Genomic DNA, 24,962 nt, shown 5'->3' with positions numbered 1-24,962 from the left:
GAGGTTCATTACGTGGTTCCATATAATGATCTGTAGGTTTATGGTTTATGCAACTTTATCACAGAGACAAAAGGCACTTTGGCTACTTTGGCTTGTGATCCACCAATGCAAGGCTTTGGGGTTCTGCAGGTGGTGTTTAACATAGAAACGTGCTTTGTGAAAGCCAAGAAACTGGGCTACGCTAAGGCAGTGTCAAAGAATATAGAGCTAGAGATCAAACAGCTTTGTGTATGAAACATTTCAGTGTCCCCCAGGAACGGTATCAAACAGCAGCAGCGCAGCTCTGGTTCAGTGCTCCAGCTGCAGGGTACGCACTGCTCTGATCAACACCGAGGGGGAGCCAGTTGTCAAAATGCAGCTTGAACGCTGTTTACATACTTAACAGCAAACCCTAGATGTGAAAAACTTACAGTCGTATGTATTTCTCTATCAGTGGCAACGGGTCTTTGCATGGGGTAATTAACTCTCTAATGATACTCGCTCCTGAGAAGGAGCTGCCGAGGATGGCACAAAGCACCCCCAGACGCGACAAGTACTTCCCTGAGAATTCACAAAAGCTGCCGCCTGCCTTTGCCACTCGTACTCCCTGCCTGGCTGCCTTTCGGAGGACCTTCTGGGGACAAGGGAACGAAGAACAGGGAGCTGGGAAAGGGAGAATCATGACGGGGGAAGAGGACATTCTCTATTCAGACACGGAAAGACACGACGTCAGCTCAATCCAGTTTGGGTAAATGCACACTGTTTTGGATCCCTGTTCTATATCCAGCTGGGGTTTTTTGCCTCTTAAACTTTACTAATAAATCAAGTTTTAAAGACGAAAAAACTGCTAGGCACTGTCAAACCGCTGTGAAAGATTAGGATCAGGAGATGTGGGCTGGTTTTTGATGAACTATTTAACAACTCGAAATATCCTTTAACAGTAACAGATCAGTTATATTCTGTTCTTGCAGACAACAAGCACATCAAGAAAGCAAAGACCACAAACCCACCAAGTGATTGTACATAAATTGGATAGAAGTGTGTGCCAGTCCTGGGCTCAGCACTGCACCTCTGTCAGGAAGGGGCAGCCTCTCAGAAGCTTGACAGGTCACACCTTGGGCAGTAAGGGATGAAATATTATAAGTCTAATTAAAGTAAAGCACTGACAGCTCAGCTGTCTTCACAGTGTACTCAGATACCAGCCCATCTGATGTAGCTTACTCTGACTTAATTAAGAGTGTCTCACAGCTGTATGGCAATCCTTCACTTGGAGGAGAAAAAAATCCCCTTTCCCACTGCCCCTATCTCCAACAAAACTCCAAAAATGTATATGCCAACTGACACACATAAGGTGAAATCCAAATAAAATGGCAGCAGAGATAAATACAATCCTAAATTATGGGTTTGTCTAAGTAGCATGGGAAAAAGAATCTGGTTTTTTTTAGAGAAAAATATAGAAACGTATCTCTTATATGTAGTTTAGAATCCAGTGACAATTTACATCTCAAGTTATTAATAACAATTGCAGACCACTGTGATAATCTTATTTGAAGGGTTTTTTTCAAGCTAACCTCCTGAACATGGACATTGCTAGTTTGACCTGTGTCAAAATTGAATGGCATTATCCATGGTTAGTGAAAAGAAGAGTCTGTAAATTCCCATGTTGGTGCCTTTGGAGAATCTTCTAACATTATGGAGAAGGAGAGAGAGACAGGGAGCTGGAAAATGTTAAAAAGAAAATGAGTTTCTGGATTGATTAAACTGGATTTATATCAAGTACTGCCAGTAATAGCACACAAGAAACCCAAACATACATTAAGTGAAATGCGCAAAAACTAAAAAAGAATGCAGCAGTTACAATATAGATGGTTTATACTAGCAGGGTTAGAATACAAGCCCCTGTTATTATCGAGAACATTTTATTTTTAATAGGTAAAATACTGTTCAATTGTCTCATGTCACTGATACAACATCTATTCAAAGTACTCTGAATTGCTAAAACCCCAGTTAAAAAAAAAAAAAAATCTTATTTCTCCATCTGCACAGGATTTTCCTCTCCTTCACCACCTTTCAAATAAGCTATCTCAATAATTCCCACATTATCAAAAAAGCCCACACACTAACCTTTCTGAAGATGGAATTGTTAGGGCAATGTCTTGTATGGTTTAGGTTTGTAACTAACTGACATTTTCTGCATGAAAGTTCACAGAAGGGCACATTAAATTACACTGTGCAGACGCACTATGCAAAAGTCCATGGACCACATATTTTATTAAAAAAAAAATTAAAAGAGGGGGGCAGGATTAGACACATACAGCCCAGTGCTGTTCAATTTATCCACTAAAGGGTAGATTGATTTGAGCGTTTTGCCCAAGTGCAGGAAAAACGGAATCCAGTTTTTGACAAAATACTTCCCTTCTTGCAGATACAATTGCTAAAACTTGAAGGAATATAGAGCTAACAAAAACCCCCTTAAAAATGCATAAAGAAGTAATATTCCACCCTCAGTTTGATGTGTTTTCAGATATTAATTTATGTTTGCTACTACCTAAATTTGGTTGGAGCGTGATTCCACTTACAATGCTTTATTTACTGTGCCTGTTTGAAATAGTGGCTGTGTGGTCTCTGAAATTAGAAAATGGAATCACAACAAACAGTGGAAGGCCCTTCTTCACCCATGGTGGGATAAAATAATATTTTCCAAAGACTGTCAGAAATGAAATTATCTCATACCTTAACTCAGTGTGTGGAGTGAAAGAAGTTTAGCTTTTTCTACCAGACACAGTCTAGATACTTTACAACCCACACAAACTTGCCTCATGTGAGCTCACTACATGGGAGATACATGTACTCATGTGAAGCCCTAAAATAAACAGCAGCACAAGCGGCACTGCCTGATTGTTAAGTCAAAGTGTAGACTATGAATTTGTACCTCTCAATTTACCTTTAAATTAAGAGAGAAATTGAGAGAAAATTGAGAGAAATCCACCCAACAATGAAACCTGAGGCCAAACGTCGTGGAGTGGATTACAGTGCAAAAGTCCCTGGGATGGAGCTGAGTAAGCAGAACAGCTCTGTCCTTAGAGCATCACAGCTGAAGTAGCAAGTCTTGTGCTAACAAAGCCTTAATTTTTTCAGCTGCTGTTCCCATACAGTGCTGTCCTGTCAGGATATCTTGGCAGGCTTCCAGCCAGGTTCAAACAGGCTGAAAGGGGGGAACTCCTCTTTACAAGCCTCTGTGTGCTGGAGACATGATACTACACACTATGCACCAAAGTCAGAGGAAGGTTCCTCTGAAAATGAAAGCTAAAGCCAAAGAAAGAATTGAATGTTTTGACTAAAAATGGAGCAAAAGCCTTTTCTAGCAGCTGATAATGAACTTTTCACTTACTATAATGATATTATAGCATGCATAAAACCCAAGAACGTGGAAGATTAATTTAGAGCCCAGAAACTGGTAGAGAGGCCAAACCCGTGCCTCCTGCAGTGATGGGATAGCATCAGGCCATAGCCTTTCAACAGACTCACAGGCTACAGGCAACAGGCACCACTACAGTCATCTCACCTGACCTACTGTTTCACTAATAATTTTCTGTAACTATCTTCTATCTTTCTGAAAAATACAATAGCTTTGAAACCACTTAAGAACTACATCAGAGAAGTAACGGTGGTAAAGATTCTTAATTAACATCCTGTACTCTGCAGTGTCAAAAACTTAATCAAGCAAAAGGAGTTCTCAGAGTCTGTTGTGATCAAAACTAATGCTGATTTTGCTTCCTAATTCTCATTGTGAAAGCACAGTGCAAGAGGACTGGCCGGGGTCTGACTGTATAGCATTTAATAATCTCTACTGCTCTAATTTCAGTTGATAGAGTTTTGACTGTGAGCAGCATATTCTACCACTCTTAAACAAAATAAAAGGAAAAAAAAAGAGAGGACAAATGCATTGGCTTCTTTCATGTACAAGTTACTATTTAATAAATTCACTTTTAAGTCTCAAATGTTCCCAGTCATTCTTGATCTCCCTTGAAATGATCATAGCTGCATGCCTACCTTCAACAGACTCTCCAGCATGGACAATTTTATCAGTAGCTGACGTTTCTTTTGCTGCTGAGTAACTCACTATCTTTAGTCTTCTTAACTACCTGTGGGTTTTTCTCTCTGTTTCTGACACATCTCCATCCTATGGGTCAAAACAAAGTTTCCTTTGGGGTAGGAAGAGTTCTGGGTGGTCTTTCTTCAGCATTCATCATTAGCTCATCATCACTGCCTGCAGTGGTGTGGGACGCGTTATGGAATGCCAAGGAGAACATCTTGTCATTGTCCTGCACATACTATGGGATGTTTAGAAAAAGGAATAAAAGGGACTGGTAGCATGTAAGCAGGCTGGCAAATATACTCATCTGACAATGTCTTGTGTCTGTCCTGTCTTCTTAATAAACTCGATTTCCAACTATTCCTCTGGGTGAGAGGCTCTTTTCCATGTGCACGTGTGTGTTTGGTGGCCTGAGTGCCAACCACCAGAGTCAGACCACGTGTCCCGTGGTGCTGTTGGCAGTACCTGCTCCACTTGGCTACTGCCTAGACCTGGGGACACAAGGCTTGTGGTATCTTAACTTGTCAGGCTCCTCCATTCAGAAGCTCCCTGGTGTTACCAGTAGGAACCAAAAAGTGACAGCCAATCCCCAGTGGATGGCAGAACTCGTGCAGGGGATCAGTGCTGATAGACCTACCAGGGTGTATCAGCCTCCCTTGCCTGAGAGCAGTTTGCTCACATGTCAATAAGTCTGTTACTTGAGGTTTCAGTGAACGATGTTTTAAACACATTTTCTGTAGGCATATGCTGGTATATTGAGCTAACTCATTATCTAAAGATGATTTACACAGAAACACGAACATCTTCATCTGCCAAAAGTTGAGCACATTAACACCAATTCAATATATCTATAACTCAAACATACAAATCTAGAGAACACTTTTACCTAAGAAATGCAAGCGGAGAGATCTGCAGGATCAATGCCTACAATATTGCTTTGTAACACCATTGAAAGCAACTGTCCATTTGCTGGACAACTGTTTGGGGCAAGGTGAGGTCTTTTCCCTCCATTAAAAATAAAAATTGTTGTTCCACTGTCCTGAAATGTCTACACCAACACACTAACACAGAGGTAGATAAAGTAAGTTTAAATTTCTGTGAGCTCTACCCTTGGATTTGATGAATATGATGGAAAAATAAATATGGAATCCACTTTAAAATTTGTATCAGCTCCATCATCTTCTATTTACTGATCACAGTGTGCTGAAATACAGGGCATAAATATTTGCAAATGACTGCAAACTTGCAGGGAAAATTACAGAAACAGAAACTCCAAACGTGGTATTTGGAAAAAAAAGAGTTGATTTTGAAGTGAAGGATCTGAAAAAGAACCAAATCTTGTTATCCAGTTGGTATTTGAGATTTTAAAAATATCAATCTATGTTTCATCTGGGAATTACTAGAAATTAATTAACTGCCCTTTTAAATAAGCCTCCAGACTTGACACACATCATTTATAATAACATTTCTATGGCACTTGTATCTTCTAATAATTGTAAAAATAATTAATCCTTACAAGATAGCTGTGTGATAAGGGAAATGAGGGATTCTATGTTAGATGTGGAAATTCTGTCACTACATCCTACATAAGCTGATAGGTTGTAGGTAAAGGTAGGTGTTAGGTCTGAGACTTGAAGAGCATGATAATGCTCCGTTGCCAAATTATTATTTAAAAAAATAAATCACAAGTCACATTAGATCACCAGACTGTGTATTTATGCCACAAACAACATGATTGCAATTTTACTAGGCTTTGTAGCCATGATTCTGTCAGAGTTTTAAAACTACCAGTTCTTCCAGAAAAAATTGCAATCTACACCAGATTCACACAGGATGGCCAAGAGGATAGAAATTACAATGTCTTATCTTATATATTTAAATTAGAGTGGATGGATCACAACTTTAAAATTCCATTTTTTCTCTCTGCTGATCACGGAATGAGTTTAGGCTGACTTGCACCAATATAAACATCCTTATATGGTCAAGAGTAGGGGTTTGTTTGTTTGTTGAGTTTTGGGGTTGGTTTTGTTGGGTTTGGGGGTTTTTTTATGTTCATTACCTTTTTTTTAGGAGGACTGTAATGTTTCTGTTTTGCTAAAAGGAGCCACGGAGAGGAGAATGATCCAAAAGATGAAATATGTTTCTGGGATTTGAGACCTAGCTTTTAGTCTACACTTTACCAAAAAAAAATATTGCATGACCTTAGAAAGGCTGTCTAATTTGTCTGTGAAGGAGGGGTATTAGTTCTTTCCTACTCTGTAATGGTTTTAGGTAAATAAATATATCAACGATTGTGAAATGATTAAATATCTTTGTGTAAGTATGACAATAGATGGGCAATTCTGTAGCTTCAGGGAGACATTCCTTTATCAATTATTCCTGAAATATTTCTATGAAAATGTTCATGACAGGGTGAATTACATTTTTCCTTACTTATACATAATCCCTCATGTATGAAATATTAAATTTTACATTTATATAAGTAGCGTTTAAAAGTATACATCGCAGGAAGGTTTCTGACCTTTCAGCAGTCAGTCATCAGAGCAATTTCTGATGATCTTCATTCAGTCCTGTATTTTAATCAGTGTTAGATAAATAAGGGTGCTGCCTTTTTTGAATTAAAGTTCCAGATTAAAATGAGCAATGACTGAGTAATTTCGTACTAGTTAATCACAGCAATTATTATTTGCAGATAAGTTCAGAGTACATCTTTGAGCACTTGTGCACTCAGACTCTCTAAAATAAATAATAATCCTTTTAAATAATTATCACACTTCTTGGTTCTTTCGGGAGATCAATTACAAAGATTCAAACAATTGATTTTCAACCCAGCGAAGATACAAATTTTTATTTTATATAATTTATATGAGTTTTTACTAGCACCTTCTCCCCTTTCAGTACCACTACACTGCTGAGCCAAAACCCTCTGGCACTGTCCAGTCGCTTCACCTGTTTCTTTTCCCCTTCATGGTTTTTCAAAGACCTTTAACTTTATCAGCAACTTCTTTGATGTAAAGATTCTGTTTTTTTTCCCAAAAAATCTTTGCTTTAATATTTATAGGAGTTGAAGATTTCTGCAATCACAATACCCATACAAAAAGTCTATCTTGAAAATGATTGTAGCTAAAAACCAAAGAAATAACAGAAATTTCATGAAATTCCCTAATGACTCGGAGATAATTTTCCCTTTCTCCCCACAGTACTTACTGGGGCCTGAATGGCACACAGGCCTGATGAAGATGTTAGCAGCAGGTAGGACCCACCATGGCTGAAGACCTCAGAGGCCAGGGCAGGGGGAAGGAGTAAAAGCAGTTCCGTGACTCTTCCAGCCTTAAAACCCAAACCATAAAATAGAGGCCCCCCGCAACAAGAAATGCAGCCCTAGCACAAGAGTGGTGGCAACTTCCTTATTCCTGCAGCCTGTCCAGAAGGTGTTCTGGAGGAGCCAAAGGAGTATCCAGTCACAGAGTGGAGCTGGGAGATCAAATATGTGAGGAATAGCGTGCCCAGCCATGTGGAGTGGTGGCCACAATTGCTCTCTAATGTTGCGCCATGTCTGAAATGAGCCCTGTGTTATCACAGCAGTTATCTGAGGCATTAAAAAAGTCACAAGTCAGGCTACCAGAAGGCAAAGAGAATATGTACAAAATATAGATTGTTCACAGAAAAACCAGCAATTCCAGGTGTTTTTATTTTCTTCTGATTTTGAGACCTTTAAGTACATTTGGATCACATTTCACATAACTTTTCTTTCTGTGATGACTAAAAAATTTTCTTGATCAGGTTAAAACAGCATAATTGAAATCTCCTGTAACTATTTGAGTGCAGGCATTTAAACTTCTAAAAAAACCACACTGTAAGAACATTCCTCGCTGCCTTGGCTAATGGCTGGTGAAAAGTAGACACCAGGGGTATTTGTTTCCATACTGTTCGTTTTTGCTGCCTCTCTGTTTTGCTTTGTTGCAACAGTCACTGTGGATAAAGGTATTTTTCTCTTCTAGTGTCTCCTTTATTTAAAAATTTCCTCAAGACTCCCGCTGTGGCCCTGCTATGCCAGTGCTCACACAGAGCAGCAGCAGCAGCAAAGCCAGTGAGCTCCCCTTTACAGCCGATGAGCTTTAGCAACACCAGCTACCTGCTGTCCCTTCAAACCCAATAAAACCCTGCTCCTCAGTTTCTGTAGGAATGTCAACATTATAGTGGTTTTTTCAGGGTTTTGGTTTCAGGTGTTTTGGTGTGAGACGAGTTTGTTCTAACTGGAGGGGAGAAGGGTAGGGGAATTCACATATAACTTGAAGCATATGCATTTCTTGCCTCTGTAGCTAAGATAAACCAAGCTTCCTCATTACAAGTATGTGCCTGGCTATGTGTTATTTTCCATGATATATCCGGTTTTGGTATAAAGGCATCATAAAGACTGATAACACAGCATTTTGTGTGTGGTAAAACTTTCATACAGCCTGAGTGTGTGTGTGTGTGTGTGTATGGGGGGAAACCAAGAAAATCGAACACAAAACCCCACTAGCTAATGCTTAAGTAACAAATGCCACCAACTGCCCATTTTCTGAACAACTCTTTTTGGATGAACTAAAGTGAAATGTTCTTTACAACTGTAATCCTCAGGAAACAGACCCACCAAAGCTTCTGCTTTGCTGCTATTTATCCCCTGGCAGAGTCATTATCAGCCTGCTAGATTACAGCCTGCAGTAGATACTACCTAAATACTGAGAAAAAATTTTAAGTTAGTGATAAACTTCAAGTGCTTCAAAAATCACTCAAAGAAGCTCTTGCAATAAATGGTAGACATTATAGGAATTTTGGTCAATCACATGATTTAAGTTTACTGGTGTTACTTCTGTCACTGTTGCATCAAGCCTCAAGCTGACAGTTGTTTGGATAAGGGAAATAGGAAATGAGTTACCTGCTCTAGGTTTTGTGATGTCTTATTTTATGACTCTGTGCATAGCTGTTGATGTGGTATCTACTTGGTAACTTTGTTCTGATAATACATGCCCTACTGAAGACAGTAGGGCAACTAAAGACTGAAAGTTTGTAAAACAGTTTGACTAAATATATTTATATTAAAGTATAAAATAGCACTTTCAGAGTATAAGAAATATTTTAAAACCTCTTTGTCTTTTATCTTCCTTTGTTTTTCTTGGCCAGAGACCTCTGATATCAGGTTTGGAATAAATCAGAATCCACTCAGGAAGCCTGCTAGAAACATTAAATTTCTGCAAGATTCAGCTGTGCTTCATAGCAGGTAAGGTATCAAAGCAACCAGAGTAGTGTTACATCTCCTATTCCCTGGCAGCAGGAATGAAGTGACAGAGGTAAATATATACTTGAAAGAAAATTATTTTTAAGAAGGGCAAAGGCCCAAAAGTTGCAATTCTGAGTTTAAGTAGGGTAAAGTACCTCTATCTTGTCCTTATTTTTAATCAGAAAAGGCCAGAAAGTTTAAATGCTGAGATCTTGCTACAATTATTTAACGCAGAGCTTTAATTTTTCTATATATTAAATACAAAATAAGGTACCAATATTTTGGTGAAGCATGCAAATAAAGTTCATATGGTAGTCATTTTCAATTTCAAGTGGTACAACCATATCAAAGGCACCTCAAGCAATTACTTTCCTTCCTTCTCCTTTCAAATTGTTAAATTTTATAGGGTTTTGCTTCTTCCTGGAGTAGCAAAAATCCTGGTTTCTCTTTTGTTTAAATGTTAATCCATTAATGAAACAATGAATCAAGATAAAAATACCATGTCCCTCTTGCTTTTAAAGAAGAGCAGTTGCACTTTATTTGCAGAGGTTTGGGAAACATCTCCAGGATCATTTAAAATTCATGATTGATTGCTAATTTTGTAAGATAATTTTCCTTTCCTTTTTTTATTTTAAATTGCAGGTAACACATCTGACTCAATGTCTGTTGTTTTAAAACGCTCCTTAGTAAATACAAGTGTACAGTTTGCTCCTATACGTGCCTCATTTCCAGATTTTCTCCTCTTTATCCCACTCCCCCAGGCTTCAGAGTACCCATCTCCATGGCAACACTCGATAAGGTTGGTGGGTGGTGTTATCACAGCAGGCTTCCCCACAGAAGGTCTCAGCCATATGGATTATTTATGAACTTGCATGACAGCACCAGACCCACTGAAATACTTCTTGAGCAAGTTTTCTTGCCTCTGAAAGCCAGTGATTCAAAATAGAGCAGCCTCGCTACAGCCGGCGCCCATGAGGAGAGAGTGGAGGAAAGGTAGTATGAAGGTGGTCCCTGCTCCCTCCTCAAAGCTGCCTTGCTGCTGCCTGCAAGCTTCTCTTGCCCCAACTGAGCACCTAATGACATACACCATAAATCATAAGTGCTATATGTGTCAGTCAGTGAAACTGGAAACAGCGAAACTTGTGCTTCTGACAAGAATAATAACCACGACTAAATGGTTGCTACAGCTGGTGCTGTTGTCAGGAGGTGCTGTTGCAGATACACTGCAGTAGTTCCGTGACTCTGAGTTAGTCCCTGGAATAAAATGGCAGTTTGGCTTTGCCACTTTATTTTCTTCACCTGATTTTTTATCCTAAAGCTTTCAGATCAGCCAGTGATGTTACCACCTTTATCCCACTCTTCCTTCTTCATCACATTCAATTCATCCCTCATTAAGGTAAAATGCTCCAGATTTGAAAAGCTGAAGCATTTACAATGCTGAAGGTGACTCATTTTGAGAGAACTTGGTTAGTACAGTTATGATAATTAATTGGAGGAGGCAGTAAAAAACATCTGGTCTTAAGACAGAGGGGAAATTTGAAAAATAAGGACTCAGAGAAGAAGGAAGCCAAGATCACAGAATATAGGAACCACATTAAAAATACTACCTTGACAGAAGCTTTGTCACTTGTCTTCCTTGGATACAGATTTGTAGATGCAGCCTGGGAGAGGATACCGAGATATTTAAGGTATTGCTGAAGAGACTTGGCCAAGTTCACATCATTTTCCCCATCATAATTTCTTTCATTATCTGCGTTCTGTCCAAAAGTCCTGCACAGCAAAAGCAAGCAAAAGAAAGTTACCAGCCTGTCCAACATACAAACTGGCCAATTAAAAAGCCACTGCAAACCACTGAAGTTAGTCCAATACTTAAAAAAAAAGTCACTCAAAAGCTTATCAACCACGAAAGTATAGAAGATTCACTCTTTCAGCAAAAGTAGTCAAAAAATCTTGTACTATTAACAATTTATGGAATGAATCAAAGCTAATGATTCTACAGTAAATCAAATAAAATGCCACATCAAGGCAAAGATACATTCAGAAGAGAAGAAAACGCTTGCGAAAAGAAAGCGCTTGTAAAAAGAAAGTACACATGAATAAATTGCACCCCAAAGAAATATGAGATGGTTCTAAGATTTAAAAAAAATTGCTGGAGGATGATGAGATTCAACACCAATTTGGCCCTGCACCAATTTACAGAATACAAGGAGACTATTGGCTATGCAGAAATAACAGAGCAAGTCAGCTCCAGCAAAGGGCTTGAAAAGAGAATAATGAGACGGAACAAGTATTCCTTCTGATCTTCTCATGTGCCTGGGATTCACAGAACAGTGGTGTTTTCTGAGCGGTTTAGACAGATCTTGGTGACGTTTGCAAAGGAAGGCTAAAAGTTTGATTAAATCATGGCAGTGCAGAGGTGTTTATATGGGATTCAGAGTGCTGTGTGCGATGAATCTGAATTATTACCAGCTGTCCTCATGTATCTCAACAACATGTCAATGATGACGATAATTTAAATGTCAGCATCAGTAACTATTTCATTCCTTGTGGAAGAAAGCAGAGAGAGGGTTCCCAGCTCACTTCCTCCCTTGTGAGTGATGCATTGTTTTGAGGGAAATCACCTTTTTAGTGTCACCATTTCCTACCCACATTCCCCCACACTTCTCCAATAAAGAACAATCCCAGGTGGAAAGGCTTTCCTGCTCAGTGAAGGAATTTGACTTCCAACATCTCTCTGTCACTGTAAATAAAATTTTATTTTAGCAGCCCAACCCTCAGTGTTTATGTAGGGGCACAGCCTGAGAGAGCACTGTTAGATCATTTTCCAAATCTCGGGTTTAATTACATTACTTTATGCACAAAGTAACATACTTCCTTCCATGCTCACAGTTGTATCAAATGTGTGTCCCTACTAATGTAATGCCAGTAAATGTAATTAATAATCTAATTTACTGTGGTGGCTTTGCAACCAACAGTGCTCACAGGGTTGCTCAATGAAATACCAGAAAACCCTCTACTTCCCCCAGTGTAAAACAAACAGGTTCCCATCAGGCACAGAAACTCTAGGGAAAAAAAAGGTTACTGCACAGCACTGTAGCAAACTTGAGATAATTTATTGTAAGTCCTTCTTCCTTCCTATGCTGTTCGTGTTTTTCTCATATTTCAGGGCTCTAAATTCTGCCTTGTGATGGAGGGTGGATATGCAGGTAACATCATCCACCTCCTTTTCAACTTAAAGCCAGACTAAAACTATTCTGCAGTTCTAGAAAGAGCTGGGCAGGATTGCTTTCTGCTTCAGTAGAGATGAACTAATCCGAAGAGCCTCTCTTCATAGAAGGGATCCCACTTTCCAACACTCATCTTTCATTCACTGATTAATTCCAACACCTATCTTCTCCTTTCTTCACTAACTTTGAAAAGAAAGGGAAAATGAAAAAAACAGACTGAATTCTGCCCCAAGGATTTCCACTGGAGTTAATGGGAACTGAATGCACAGACAAAAGACAGCATTTAGGTTGGCTTTTCCAACCCTTATTTACAGTATATAATCACTGTCACCGGTGGTAAAAGCAAAATCTGAGCTCTAAGATTTCTCATTTTTCTTATGGAGACAGTAATTCCACTCATGTTTACATTCCACACTAGATATCATATTTTATGCTATAAACATTTAAACAATTAAAATGTAAAAGACTACAAAGCTTTACGTTTCATTTGATGACAACTTTATTAGGATCCTATGAATACATATGAAAAATTTTAAAAAATTTTTATAGTTCACCTTGTTAATGCAGAAATGAAATGCATTAAGTGAGCTATTATTGCAAGCGAATTAAAATATTTCTTTTAAATTTGACAGAGTGATATTGGAAAATGGATGAAACACAAATATATAAAAGCACTTGGTGAGTAGGAGAAATGACAGCTGAGTTCTTGTTATGAATTTTTTTGGAAGTATTTTCAGTTTTAATTTGTTCTGAAAAATTACTTCACATACAATGAACTTTGGAGTAAAAAGGTAATAGCATATAGAATTATTTTTCCACAGAATATTTCCTACAAAACTCAGCACTTTGGAAGCTTTTGTGTGGAGATATCTAAATTACTGTACCTCAGCTATTTCTAGAATGTTCACCATTAATAGATACCACATTTTTTAGAATAAATTTCTCCCTTTTAAGTGCTGAGAGAATCTTATTACTGACTTAATGATGGTTTTATTATAGAAATAATGCTATACCCCATTTCATACATTGAAGTTTGCTGGAAACGTTTGTGGTTTTGCCTAATTGCACCAATGAACACAACTGACATCTATTCCCTGAGTGCAGAATGGACTTTTTTCCTTTATCTTGATACTCTTTCAAGAGAGGGTTTTTTGAAATTTAATAAGGACCCAGGAAATACCACGTACACTCCAGTTAGCCAACAAAGAAAGAACTTTCATCTTGAAATCAAACTCCCACTTTCAGCATTTTTTTTGAGATGAAATCCATGTCTTCTGTTTCATCAGATTTCATATGCACTAATTTAGCCTAAGTCAATTTACCTTTCAAGTGTCTGAGTCTATTTTCTTGCTCTCACCAGCTCTGTGGGGATTAATGACTCATTAGTATGACTTCATATTGTCTTATTACACACGCTACCCTTAATAAAAGGTCTTCCTGCCATAATGTTTCTTTGATAATTAGATACCTACATTAAGTTGCTTTTAAAATTATTTAATTATTATCTCATAAGATTTTAGCAATCACACTGAACACACCAAACACAGAACACACTTGATCAGAATCTACAAGAGACCAAATTTCCTACTGTTCTCTGACCTACAGAATACTTTGCAAATGGACAACCAGAAAAATCAATTAATGCTTTAAACTGTTGGCACATAAGATAATGCTTTCAGAAGCACAGCTTGGTAACTGCAGAAAATCTATCCACAATAGAAAGTGCTATATGTGAGCACATTTGAAATTCTGATGTTCCTGAACTGTCAATACACAAAATGGATTTTTTTTAACATATAGTTCTAGTTAAAAATGCAAAACATCTCAAACCTGATTACAACAGGAACTCCTAAAAGTTTTCAATCTGAAACCTAAATAATTTCTTATATCTGCTTATACTTTTTATTTTTATATAACTATGAATCTGGAACACTGCAGAATACAGTCTTGATCTCATGGAAATCTGGCCTATTTTGTCCTACTCTCACAAATAAAAGTTTTAGGTTCACTCATTCTAAAAAAGTATCCCCAGAAGATAGTGAAAATCATTTCTGATACTATGTACAGAGAGTAATCCATTCTGTAATGGCATTGTGTGCCATTTCTAAGCAGTGAAAATGTTTACAGATTCAAACACATGTTGTTATCACATTTATGATAATCTACAGATCACTATCATCTTTGAAAGTTAAGTTTCTACCTTACTGCACTTCTGAAATATATGATGCTGCGATTTTAAGGAATACTTTTGAACCAGCAGACATGTGAAATACAGGGTAGAATATTGAATTAAATCAAAACAAAATGAAGCAAACACAGTCGAAGCCACTGGGCAATATCAATTATGCAGTATTTTTATTGCCATAAAAGAGCAATATAGAAAAGAAATGGTTCTGCAGTATATGCAAACCACATACTGCAGTATTTGAAGATCTGAAGCCCATCAAGGCTAGAAGCTCAAACTCTAGCCCACCATGAGGAAAATTTTTTAACAAAAAGCACTTTCTTTCAATTTCACTACTTTTGAGATTGTAGTTCTTAAAATCACACAAGAGAAAGCAAAATTTGCCATTTTTAATGTTCCTAAAATTTCCTTCTGGGGTTTGTGTAGTTGGGTTGCACTTAAGAGCCTGTAGGACAGAACAGACCAGGTAAAAGAGTATTTTTATATGTGTAACTGTATATGAATATATATATAACTGTATATATAACTACAGGTTCTACAACCATATAATTTTACAGAATTACAGATGTGCCTCTTGCAATCAATAACTACAAAGTCATCCCTCAATACCTTTCAAGTCATATCCCAACACTATTTTCTGTCATGGGAACTTGCATGAATCTTTCCTTCCTGGAAAAATTTTGCAACTACCACTGGGAATCTACAGACATCAGATCAATTATAGCTATGTTTTGGAAGAATATGACTTTGAAAATATAATCAGTTGCTCAGAATGTCACTCAATACTTAGTCCAGAATAAAATGTCTCCTGTGGGTGAGCTACTGTATAAGTCTGCCTTTTTAAGCAGGTCATAAGTAGAGATGGCTGAATTGACACTAGAAAATGCATAAATTGAGTGAAAGGCCTGATGTTTTGAATTCTGACACCTTAATTAATGATAGAAAGTGTATTTTCTTAAGTTGATGATAATCAGAAAAACAAGATTCATGGTTTTAATTCATTCTGTCCACTGAACACTGGAGTGTTCAGTGTGCTGTATGACTATTTTCCCTTTATCATACAAACAGTGGTTTTGGTGAGGTTTTTAATTCCACTTCTGTTCCAGTCTATTCCTTATCATTTGGAAACCCTTCCAAAACCCTGCCAGGCAAAAACACCATAGAAGACTTACCTTCCTGCATCAGATCCTTCAGATGCAAATACATCGGGGCGTCTGCTGTGGATTTTGTGAATGGTTGAGAGTTCCTGACCAATAACATGCTGAGTATAATCATCTCGCCAGGTAAAACCTGATAAATAATGAAACAAACAAACAAACAAAAGCAAATATACTCTTTAATAACTTGGAAGTTTGGTAAAAAATATATAAACAATATTAAAAATAAAAAGAAGCTTTGTTCAAGCGGAACCCAAGAATGAATTCCAGATTCTTCTCTACTGTATGAAATTTTATTAATGAAATCTTCCTAATGAAACTTCCTTGCAATGGGAGGAAGGCAGTAAATCACGTGAGGACATTTTGAAAGCCTTTGGTCTCTGCAGAATTTTATCTAGTTGCAAACTAGCTTTAATAGATATAAAATGGTTCTTCTGGACAGCTACGGAAAAGAGTTATGCCACTATCTGGTATCTGTTGAAGGGTTGCTTCACTTCTTCCCCATTCACAGCACACTGTCCCTTCCCTGTTTCCCCCATGAAACTATGGGTTTAGAACATTAAGGAGCCAGTACTGCAGTTTTAGTATAACACACATGGAGGCCAATTTATGTTATCTTTACATTTAAATGTTGTGACAAAGAACTTTACAACCAGGGGGAAGTGCAACTGTGAAGTCAAATTCCAGTGATTTCCCATTAAGCACGTGCACTGCCAATCTCATGGTAATTATACTTGAAATAATAACTCCAAACATAATTTTCGCCCGATTTGTAGATTTTTAGATGTTACAGTAACACTTCAGTTCATAGAACTTGCCCATGCAATTATCTGTAATTATCTAATAGCTAAATATCACACAATTGAAGAGAATTTCTGCTTTTATGCCACATGCAGCGAAACACCACAAATCTCTCAAATGAATATCGATAAAAGTTCCAGATACAGTTATCCTTAATATATATATAGTATATACATATATATACTATATATATATATATCTGCCTGTAAGAACCACCTAAAGAACAATCCTCTCTAGCACCAGATGGAAGCGGTTGGATCTGCTTGTTAGAACCAGGAAGGGAAGTTGTTAGAACTTGGAAGGAGGATTTCTGGTTCAGTCCCTATTCACACACACGTAATAAACTCCATCCCCATCTGCAGACATCAGGAATGGTGGCTTGGGCAGTCTCTTCAGATACAGCTAAAGCATCACCATGCTCAGAACATGTTTTTATGTGAACATACAAAATGAGTCACCATGAACCTGTGATTATTTTGGTGTAATGTTATTAAAATGATTTTTAAAACACGGTTGAGATATATTATATGTGTATATAGAGTTATATATGTTATATATATATTCAATATATTCAATATATTAATTCACTGTTGCTTAACACTACATATTTCTGTTTGTTTTATAAATTCACGAAGGAGAAAAAATTAAGACAACTTTTCGGTTTAGAAGAATGTGCAACATAAAAAAGTTCAGCTAAAGTACGTATATACTAAAATCATTAGCATAGCCATAAAACTACTAATTTATTAACTATGTGTCCAAAATCAATAGAGTTTCTCTTTCTAAGTCTAAGCTAATAGTAACCCTACTAAAGGCTAAAAAATACACAATAAATAACATAAACTTTGAAGAATAATAAACATAATTACTCAGAAGAGCTTGGTTTAAATTAAAGCAAGAAGAGTTCAACCATGGAGTTCTACACACAGACAAGAAATTCATTTCTCTCAGTCATGAGCAATGCAGGTTTTTATGCCTCCAAAAAACAATGTTTTCAGTAAAAGAGCATAGGAAATAATTGTGATGCCAGTTCTCACTGGTCATGAGAATGGTGTGTCTTTTGTTATCTTCAATATATTTTTTTTCTCCTGTAGCACTATCTTAACATTTTATCCTAATGCATTTCAAACCATCCTTAATGCTGTAAAAAAATATAAGTATGGCATTAAAAGAGAGCAAATAGATGAAAGAAAAACAGAATAGTTGTTATAGATCTTAAGAAAGTAGAGTTAATGGAATATGTTCTCTCAGCTGTATCTCCAGCGCTTCTAGCACTGCAGAGTTAACACATGACATGGATGAAAAATACAGATTTTAACTAAATCAAAAATCCCCTTGTCAGTAAGTTAATACTGCTGTTTCTTATGCAACAGCCTCAGGAACCGCAGCGTGCCTAAAGGTAACCTTATGCCAATCATTTTCCAGCATTGTTTCAGTTTCAAAAAAATATCTCCCACACACTGAGCTGAATAAAACAGCACGTTGAAGAACCACAATGGCACGCTGACAGCTGCAATCAGAGTTAAGGTTGAGAAGGAGCATATGACGCCGTGTGGTGATTTCCTGTCCCCTTTGTCTCTGCCGTCACACCTCGCGCCCGCTCCGGCCGCGCCACCCAATTATTACAATTTCTGTCCGGTGACTGAGCAGGATCACAGCAGTGCTCTTGTACAGGCATTACTTCCATGTCAGTAACGGGGAACGGGCTGGGGGGACTCCCAGCCCCCGATTAACCATCCCCCCTGCGGCAGGTCTGCCGGGGCCGGAGTCTCCCAGCCCTGAGTTCCCACAGACGGACAAGGTCAAGGAAAGAGAGAAGGAGTCTGGCAGACACCGCAATGACGCAAATACTGTGACAGCAACAGCAGCAGATACCAAATTGCTCTCAGTTGAACATCACTGATAGCAGTGGGACCCAAGGAAAACCAGCCATTGGTACAAATGACCCCTACAAAAAGCAGCACTTTTCACCGGTATCAGTCCAAGGTTTAATTATTTTTTTATTTCAATTGGAATTCCGTAAGCTAAATGTATGTGAAAAGGGAATGCCAGTATAAAGACACTGAAGGCAAGACATTAGTACCTTTAGTAAACCCAACCTGCAAAATCAAAACTAATGGAGTCAATCTAGGCACGTCACAGTCTTTCCTTGTTATCATCAGGTATCTCCCCAGATCTTTTCTTCTCACAGAATGGTTTATTATTATTATTAACCACAACTACAAAAAGATAGTGAAATTCCTCTTGTTTTAACCATTATGTTCAACACTTAGCATGACTATGTCAACAGAGAGTACATGTCTAAGAATTATTTTATTGGTTGAAATCAAATCAAAAGCAAGCAGAGTAAATAGTGAAGAAAACAGTTTCACAGATTCACACTGGTAAAGATAATATTAGTTTCTGTCTCCAAAATTAGAGTTGTTTTCACGTTTATCATACAATTTCACTTAACCTGCTTAATTGGCTTTGCTGCTATAACAATTACACAGAATTATTGAAAAATAATAAAAATTCAAATACATATTTTCTTCTCTCAGCTGTTCAATTTTTCTAAGGAATGGCATTCTTTTGTGTGTTTTTGACTCTGTTTTCCATTTTAAAGGAACTTGATGTCCCTCCAAATATACCTGACCACATCTTTAATGCATGTAAATTGTAATAGCAACAGTTGAAAATATTCATCTGCTACTTCTCTGTCTCAATTTATTCCAATTCAGAATTATTCATACAAATAATCTTCCCTTCCTCTGAAGGTCTAAGCAAGAAAACCAACAGCTTTTTAACACTGCAAAGGAGATCTCAAAAGAGCTCAATTTAAGGCCTTTAAGGAAACAACAGTTCTCATTGCCTAAAGATCTGGCTGTGCAAATCTCCCTGCTCCTATTCCCAACTCAGGCCAAAAAAACTCAGAATTATTGAGACTTGAAGCCAGAACAGGTACTATTTTTGAGTTGTGACATCATTTTTCGGTAATGTTATCCATTTTGTCCCTGCATGGTGAATTATAAAATAAGTTTTTCTCTGAAATACCTTCAACTGCTACTTCATTTCAGCCAGGAAACTCTCAGCTGTAGAGCTCAGAGACTTTCATCCCCCATGCCATGTGTTGCAAATTGTTAATGCCTACTTTAGCTGTCAGAATGTCTGCAGAATTGGGAATGATTGGCTTTTTTCCCTATTTTCACAACAGACAGGTCAACGCATAGACATGCCTTTCTGCAGGCTGCCTTTCCACATTCTCCAAAGGACCCACACTTGTTCTCATTCCAGACCTCCTTCTTCAGAGCTCAAGGACATACCCAATAATGTTCATATATTTCAGCTCCAGCTAAGTCAAAATTGCAGCTTTAATGCTGAGGTAGCTGTGTGTATAACAAAAGAAGTCTTTCAATTGCTATTACTGCATTTTCTACTTAAAATTGAAGCCAAAAAATAAAATCCTGGTGTTTCCTCTTAAAATAGAACTTTTTCCAAAAGAAATTTTGCAATGTAACTTGCAATAAGTTCATGGTAAAAATAACAACAGAGAAGTTAAACCCAGTTCTTAAACCACAACCTTTTAATTCCTCTGTATCTTTGTATTAGAATATTCACTTGTACTGAAAATTGTGACTAAAGATGGTTTCTACAAAACTGGAAGAAAACCTGTCAAGACACTTTGCACTACACTTCCATGAAAACTTACTCTAATTGAATATGTTTGCTTTGGTCAGACTTTGTGTTTGCCTCCTAGATGACAAGGATCTGGTACAGACTATATTTGAAGAGATGGTTGGGGTTTATAAACAGTCATCACCGCTGCTGTCCCATACAATTCAAGTAGGAAGTGTGGTCACCCTCTCCTCAAAATCCTCTAAAGCTTTTGGTTTTTTTTCCTTTCCTTTTCCAGTGCTGAGTACTGGACTTGCACTGCTGAGTTTGTTGCCCTCTTTTGGAGCTTCTGCTGGGATCTTTCTAATACTGAGGAATTTTAGTTGCTACATTCAGCAGCGATTCACTCATAGGCAAAGAGCTTCCGTTTGAATGAACAGATGAAAGGGCTGCCTAAGGATTATGGCTTCAAATTTTCATACATTGTTTTATTATACATAAAAGTGGTAATCTCCACAGAATTAAATTACCAGCATGATCTGCTTACAGCCCTGATTTTAATTTACTCTAAGTAACTATCCCAGAAGGTGGAGGGAAGGCTTTTTTCTTCAGTTTTTTGAAATTTCTATTATTTGAAAAAGCCAAATGAGTGCTTCATTTGCCAAAGATATTATAAAGTGCTCTCACAGGACTCAGTATGCAATGTTTCCTTACTTTTATTTCAGCTCTTGTAGAGAGCTACAAATAATTGGTTTATACAAGAGAAAGTTTCTAAGTGTTACTTAAGACTTCTCTGCCACTGGAGCTGATAGTAATAAAAGAATAATATGATAATGCAAAATATATCTCCTGACTTTGACCTAGAATAGACTACTTTCCAAAGACTAGAACAGAATGGATACATGAAAGGCTTCCCAAATCCTTGAGATGAGTCCCATACTATTCACCATGTTGTATAAACCTTTCCACAAATTGTTGACTCAATCTGAAAGCAGATCATTCCTTTCTCAGAAATGATTTTTAGGAAGGAAGAGAGGTTGCCTTGCATGGTTGTAATTTCACGGTAATGTTCAACTTTAATTTAACTCGTGGTCAATCACACCCTTAACTTGAATGTCTTTCTGTCGTGTCTAGGCTGTGACATATTTATTAAAAACCAATCAACTATAATATATGGTGAGTAAAGGTGCACCTTCTATTCCACCCTTTCCTTCTGACCCTTCTGCACTATGCACAGACATTTCCTCAGTGCTGTCAGCCCAAGGAGTTTTCATGAACATGAAAAAATATTCACATGCACTCAAAATACTGATACTAAAATAAAGATGAGACTACTTTGCTTGTTTCACCGAGCTTTGAACCCAGCTGTGGTAGCTGACAATCACGTCAAGATGCATGTAACTATTCCAAATTTAACTCAAAAGGTCTGATGTGACTTCTACACTGCAAAACAGCTCTCTTTACTGTGTTAATCCTCTACAATCCCCTTTTAGAATAAGAATTGACGATCTCTCATTTTCTGTCAAAATATCTTTCATTTTTCTCTTCCTTTCTCCTTCCTTTTCTACATTATTCCTTTCCAAAATGTCTTACCACCACTATACACTTCCATTCATCTCAAACACAGGATCTCTTTAAGTATGCAGAAACTGGTTGTAATACTAGACTATACAATGCTAAGAATGGAGATATTGTCCAAATAATAGTTAATAATGCATACAAAATCAGCAGGTTTTCCTTCTCATTTTATTTTATCCATTTCATCTCATGCTAACAGTAGGATGACAGCCTTCTTGTCATGAAAAATATAGTTCCTGGGAAAGGACTTTTGAAGTGTTTTCCGTCTGGGAATTAAAACATCACCTGTAACAAGGTAGAATTGGTCGAAAATGTCCCAGCACTTAAATCAGTATAGAAAATTAAGTGGATATACAGGTTATGCTTATTCTAGCAAATTCATCTCAAATCTGCAGTTCTTCATGTATTTTTAAATGCTTATGAGCAGAACTGTTCTTTCAGTTCTGCACAGGGTTTCTCACCCCCATTTTATGTAACTGCTGAACTCTCATTGATGTTTGTGAAAAATCAATTTTCGGCTGTCAGAGGAGTGTTTTGAACTGCACATGCAAAGCCAATACCCAGAGGTGCCACACCAGGCTGGACAGCAATGGCTGCAGCTGCAAGGGCACCTCCACATTTGGTTGGGAACATAAGAGTTTCAGAACAAAGCACAGAGCATGTACTGGCAGAATGAAGGGAGGGTTACAGTGAGTCAGAGCAAAGGCTTCTTCAGGATACTCCCAGTGTACCTCATCAGGAAATCCAACATACCTGAAACACTTTCCCTAGCAAAGGCCTTTGATCTCCTACTCACCATGCCCTCTCCTGCATCATGACGAACTAAAGCAGATAAAAGATAATTTGTTTATTTTAAAGGATTGGCAAAAACTCTGTATATAGTTTGTGAGGAACCATATCCCCCATTTTCCACTTTTAAGCCATGTCTCTTGGACTGTAAATTCCTCCTGGGAGAGGCCATATATTGCATGCATTTGCAGAGCCTCTTTCTAAAGCAATAACAATAACAATAATTGTTATTGTTGCTATTATTATTAATAAAAGCCCAGCAGTGGCAGAAGTGAGGGTTCCCTTAGGAGCCTTGTAAGGATCATGGTGGCCTAAAGCTGGGAGGTTTCCAGGTAAGTGCATTAGCCAAGCCAGTTTCCCTGAAGCTAAGATCAACAATCTGCAGGTCATGGTGCTCCCCCAAAATCTGATTAGGGCTCCCCAGGTTTCATTTCAAATTCACCCCATGTAGAGAAATTCACACAGTAAATTTGTGCAACCCTGCAAGGTAACATAGCATTTTCAGCCAGAGGAGTATTTGAATTATCTTCTTTTTTATTCTCTTGTGCACCTAAACTTTTTGGGTGTTGACCCTCCAACCTACTGCAATGGAGGATGTAATTACTGTCCACTGCATGACAGATAATTTTTTTCATTTAAGCCTTTTCAGTCTCTGCATCTCAGGCCTCTGATTTATAATCGAAATACAATTAACAAATCATCATACCATTTGTAAGCCCAGGTACAGTGTCTGCCCATGTTTTAGCTGGTGTTTACGGGAAAAAATTATAGTATTTTACTTATTTTAGTCAACGATGATAAGGATTTAGTGAGAGAAGCTCTGACTGCCATGATTTTCAACATGGTATTCAGTTTCCTTCCCTTGTTGCATCCAGTTAATATCTTAGTGAGCTTTAATAACATTTTTGGACAATTCATATAGTGCTCATTCATGGATTCCCACTGATGTTTTGTCAGCTGCACGCACTCTGATTTCTTTCTAACTTCTTTACTGTCTTTTGAGGTTGATCTCTCTGAACTCTTAAAATATGCCACGCTACAAGCTGTGATTCAGTTTTACCACAATGTACCATAAGGCTACTAAGAAATTTTTTTTTTTAATCTCTAAATTATTTTTTTGAGCAAGACTGACAGTGAATTAAAATATTTACACAGGAAGAGCTGGAATAATCAGATATGAACTTAAAACCCATAAAATCTGAGTCTTTATGAGCACAGTTGCTGTTGATGTCCATTCATAACAGTATTTCACTCAAAAAGCTTCATCATTTTTTACTCATAACTATAAAGAGAAGTTAGGTTTAAATGTCATTTAGTGAAAACTCTGACTAACAAAATGCCTCAAAAAAGAAACAATGATATAACACTGAAATAAAGTATACAGAGGGAACATGAAATTCCTATCAGTCTTGGGAGCAATTTTACCCTTGTGAGTTCTCTGTTCAGCTAAAATATGAATATTCTGAAATAGCTCCAATAATTTCATGCCACCAAGGTGTAACCCTAACTGCACAGACCTGCTATAATCTCTGTTCTCACTATGAACTATAGAGAACTTCCTCTGGGCAAAGATCATGGTTTGAGGTGTAGCCTGGACCTGCAGGCTGAGCCACAGAGGGGTGAGCACCATGAGGAGGGACCAGGAGCACACTTGCCTCCTTTTGAATCTGCCCTTTGACCAGTAATGCAGTACAGGCTCTGAAGTTCACTTCTCTATCTGCATCACAGAGAGAACAGAACACAATTTCAGGGGTTAAAGTTGTACTGCATTTCATGAAGTATCTCAATACTGTAGAACTGGGCTGGCACAAACAAGGAACAGCAAGAAAAGTGGAGTCCACCAGGAGCTGCTGGAATGTGATGTGAGCTAAGTGGCAGGTAGTTGCTTTTTGAATTAACTTCAGTGTATTTCTATTATTTAAGGACTAGAAATAAATATAAAGAATTGAATATATTTTCAAAAACACCATTCATTCCAGGAATTTGTCCATCAGCAGTTCTGAATGCTGTACAGAGCAGCAAATCTCCTTCAGAGCAAACGCCGAGGTGAAGCAGCAATGATGTTAAAGCATTTCAAAACACTGGTGATGCAGCTCATATGTCTCTCTCACACTCAGTATTGTTACAGAAGATAAGTCTTCTGATCACTGGCTGCCAGCTTTAAGAAATAATGATATATTTCTAGATAATCGACTGCTACCTATTACCATACTTTTGATGTGGTGGAACATTCATGTGCCTTATTTTCCACTTCCTCAGGGTATTCTGGTTAAATGTCACATGCATTTTTCTC

At 37.7% G+C, this 24,962-nt stretch overlaps 1 protein-coding gene across 1 annotated transcript in view; it reads right to left on the bottom strand.

The window, feature by feature from the left end:
* The window catches only part of PTPRN2 (protein tyrosine phosphatase receptor type N2), a 643,008-nt gene that overhangs the window by 404,698 nt on the left and 213,348 nt on the right, over positions 1-24,962 (bottom strand). The window contains exons 4-5 of the mRNA XM_051812861.1: positions 15,923-16,040; positions 10,946-11,108 (exon numbers count right to left, since the gene is read on the bottom strand). Of these exons, the coding sequence (XP_051668821.1) occupies positions 10,946-11,108; positions 15,923-16,040 (281 nt within the window). The remainder of the gene's footprint in view (positions 1-10,945; positions 11,109-15,922; positions 16,041-24,962) is intronic.

This window comes from Manacus candei, unplaced genomic scaffold, assembly GCF_025592945.1.
Source record: "Manacus candei isolate 608988 ecotype Guabito, Panama unplaced genomic scaffold, ASM2559294v1 h1tg000089l, whole genome shotgun sequence".
In the NCBI taxonomy this organism is placed as follows: Eukaryota; Metazoa; Chordata; class Aves; order Passeriformes; family Pipridae; genus Manacus; species Manacus candei.
Note: the sequence above shows the minus strand (reverse complement) of the source record. Positions and strands in the feature narration are given on the sequence as shown.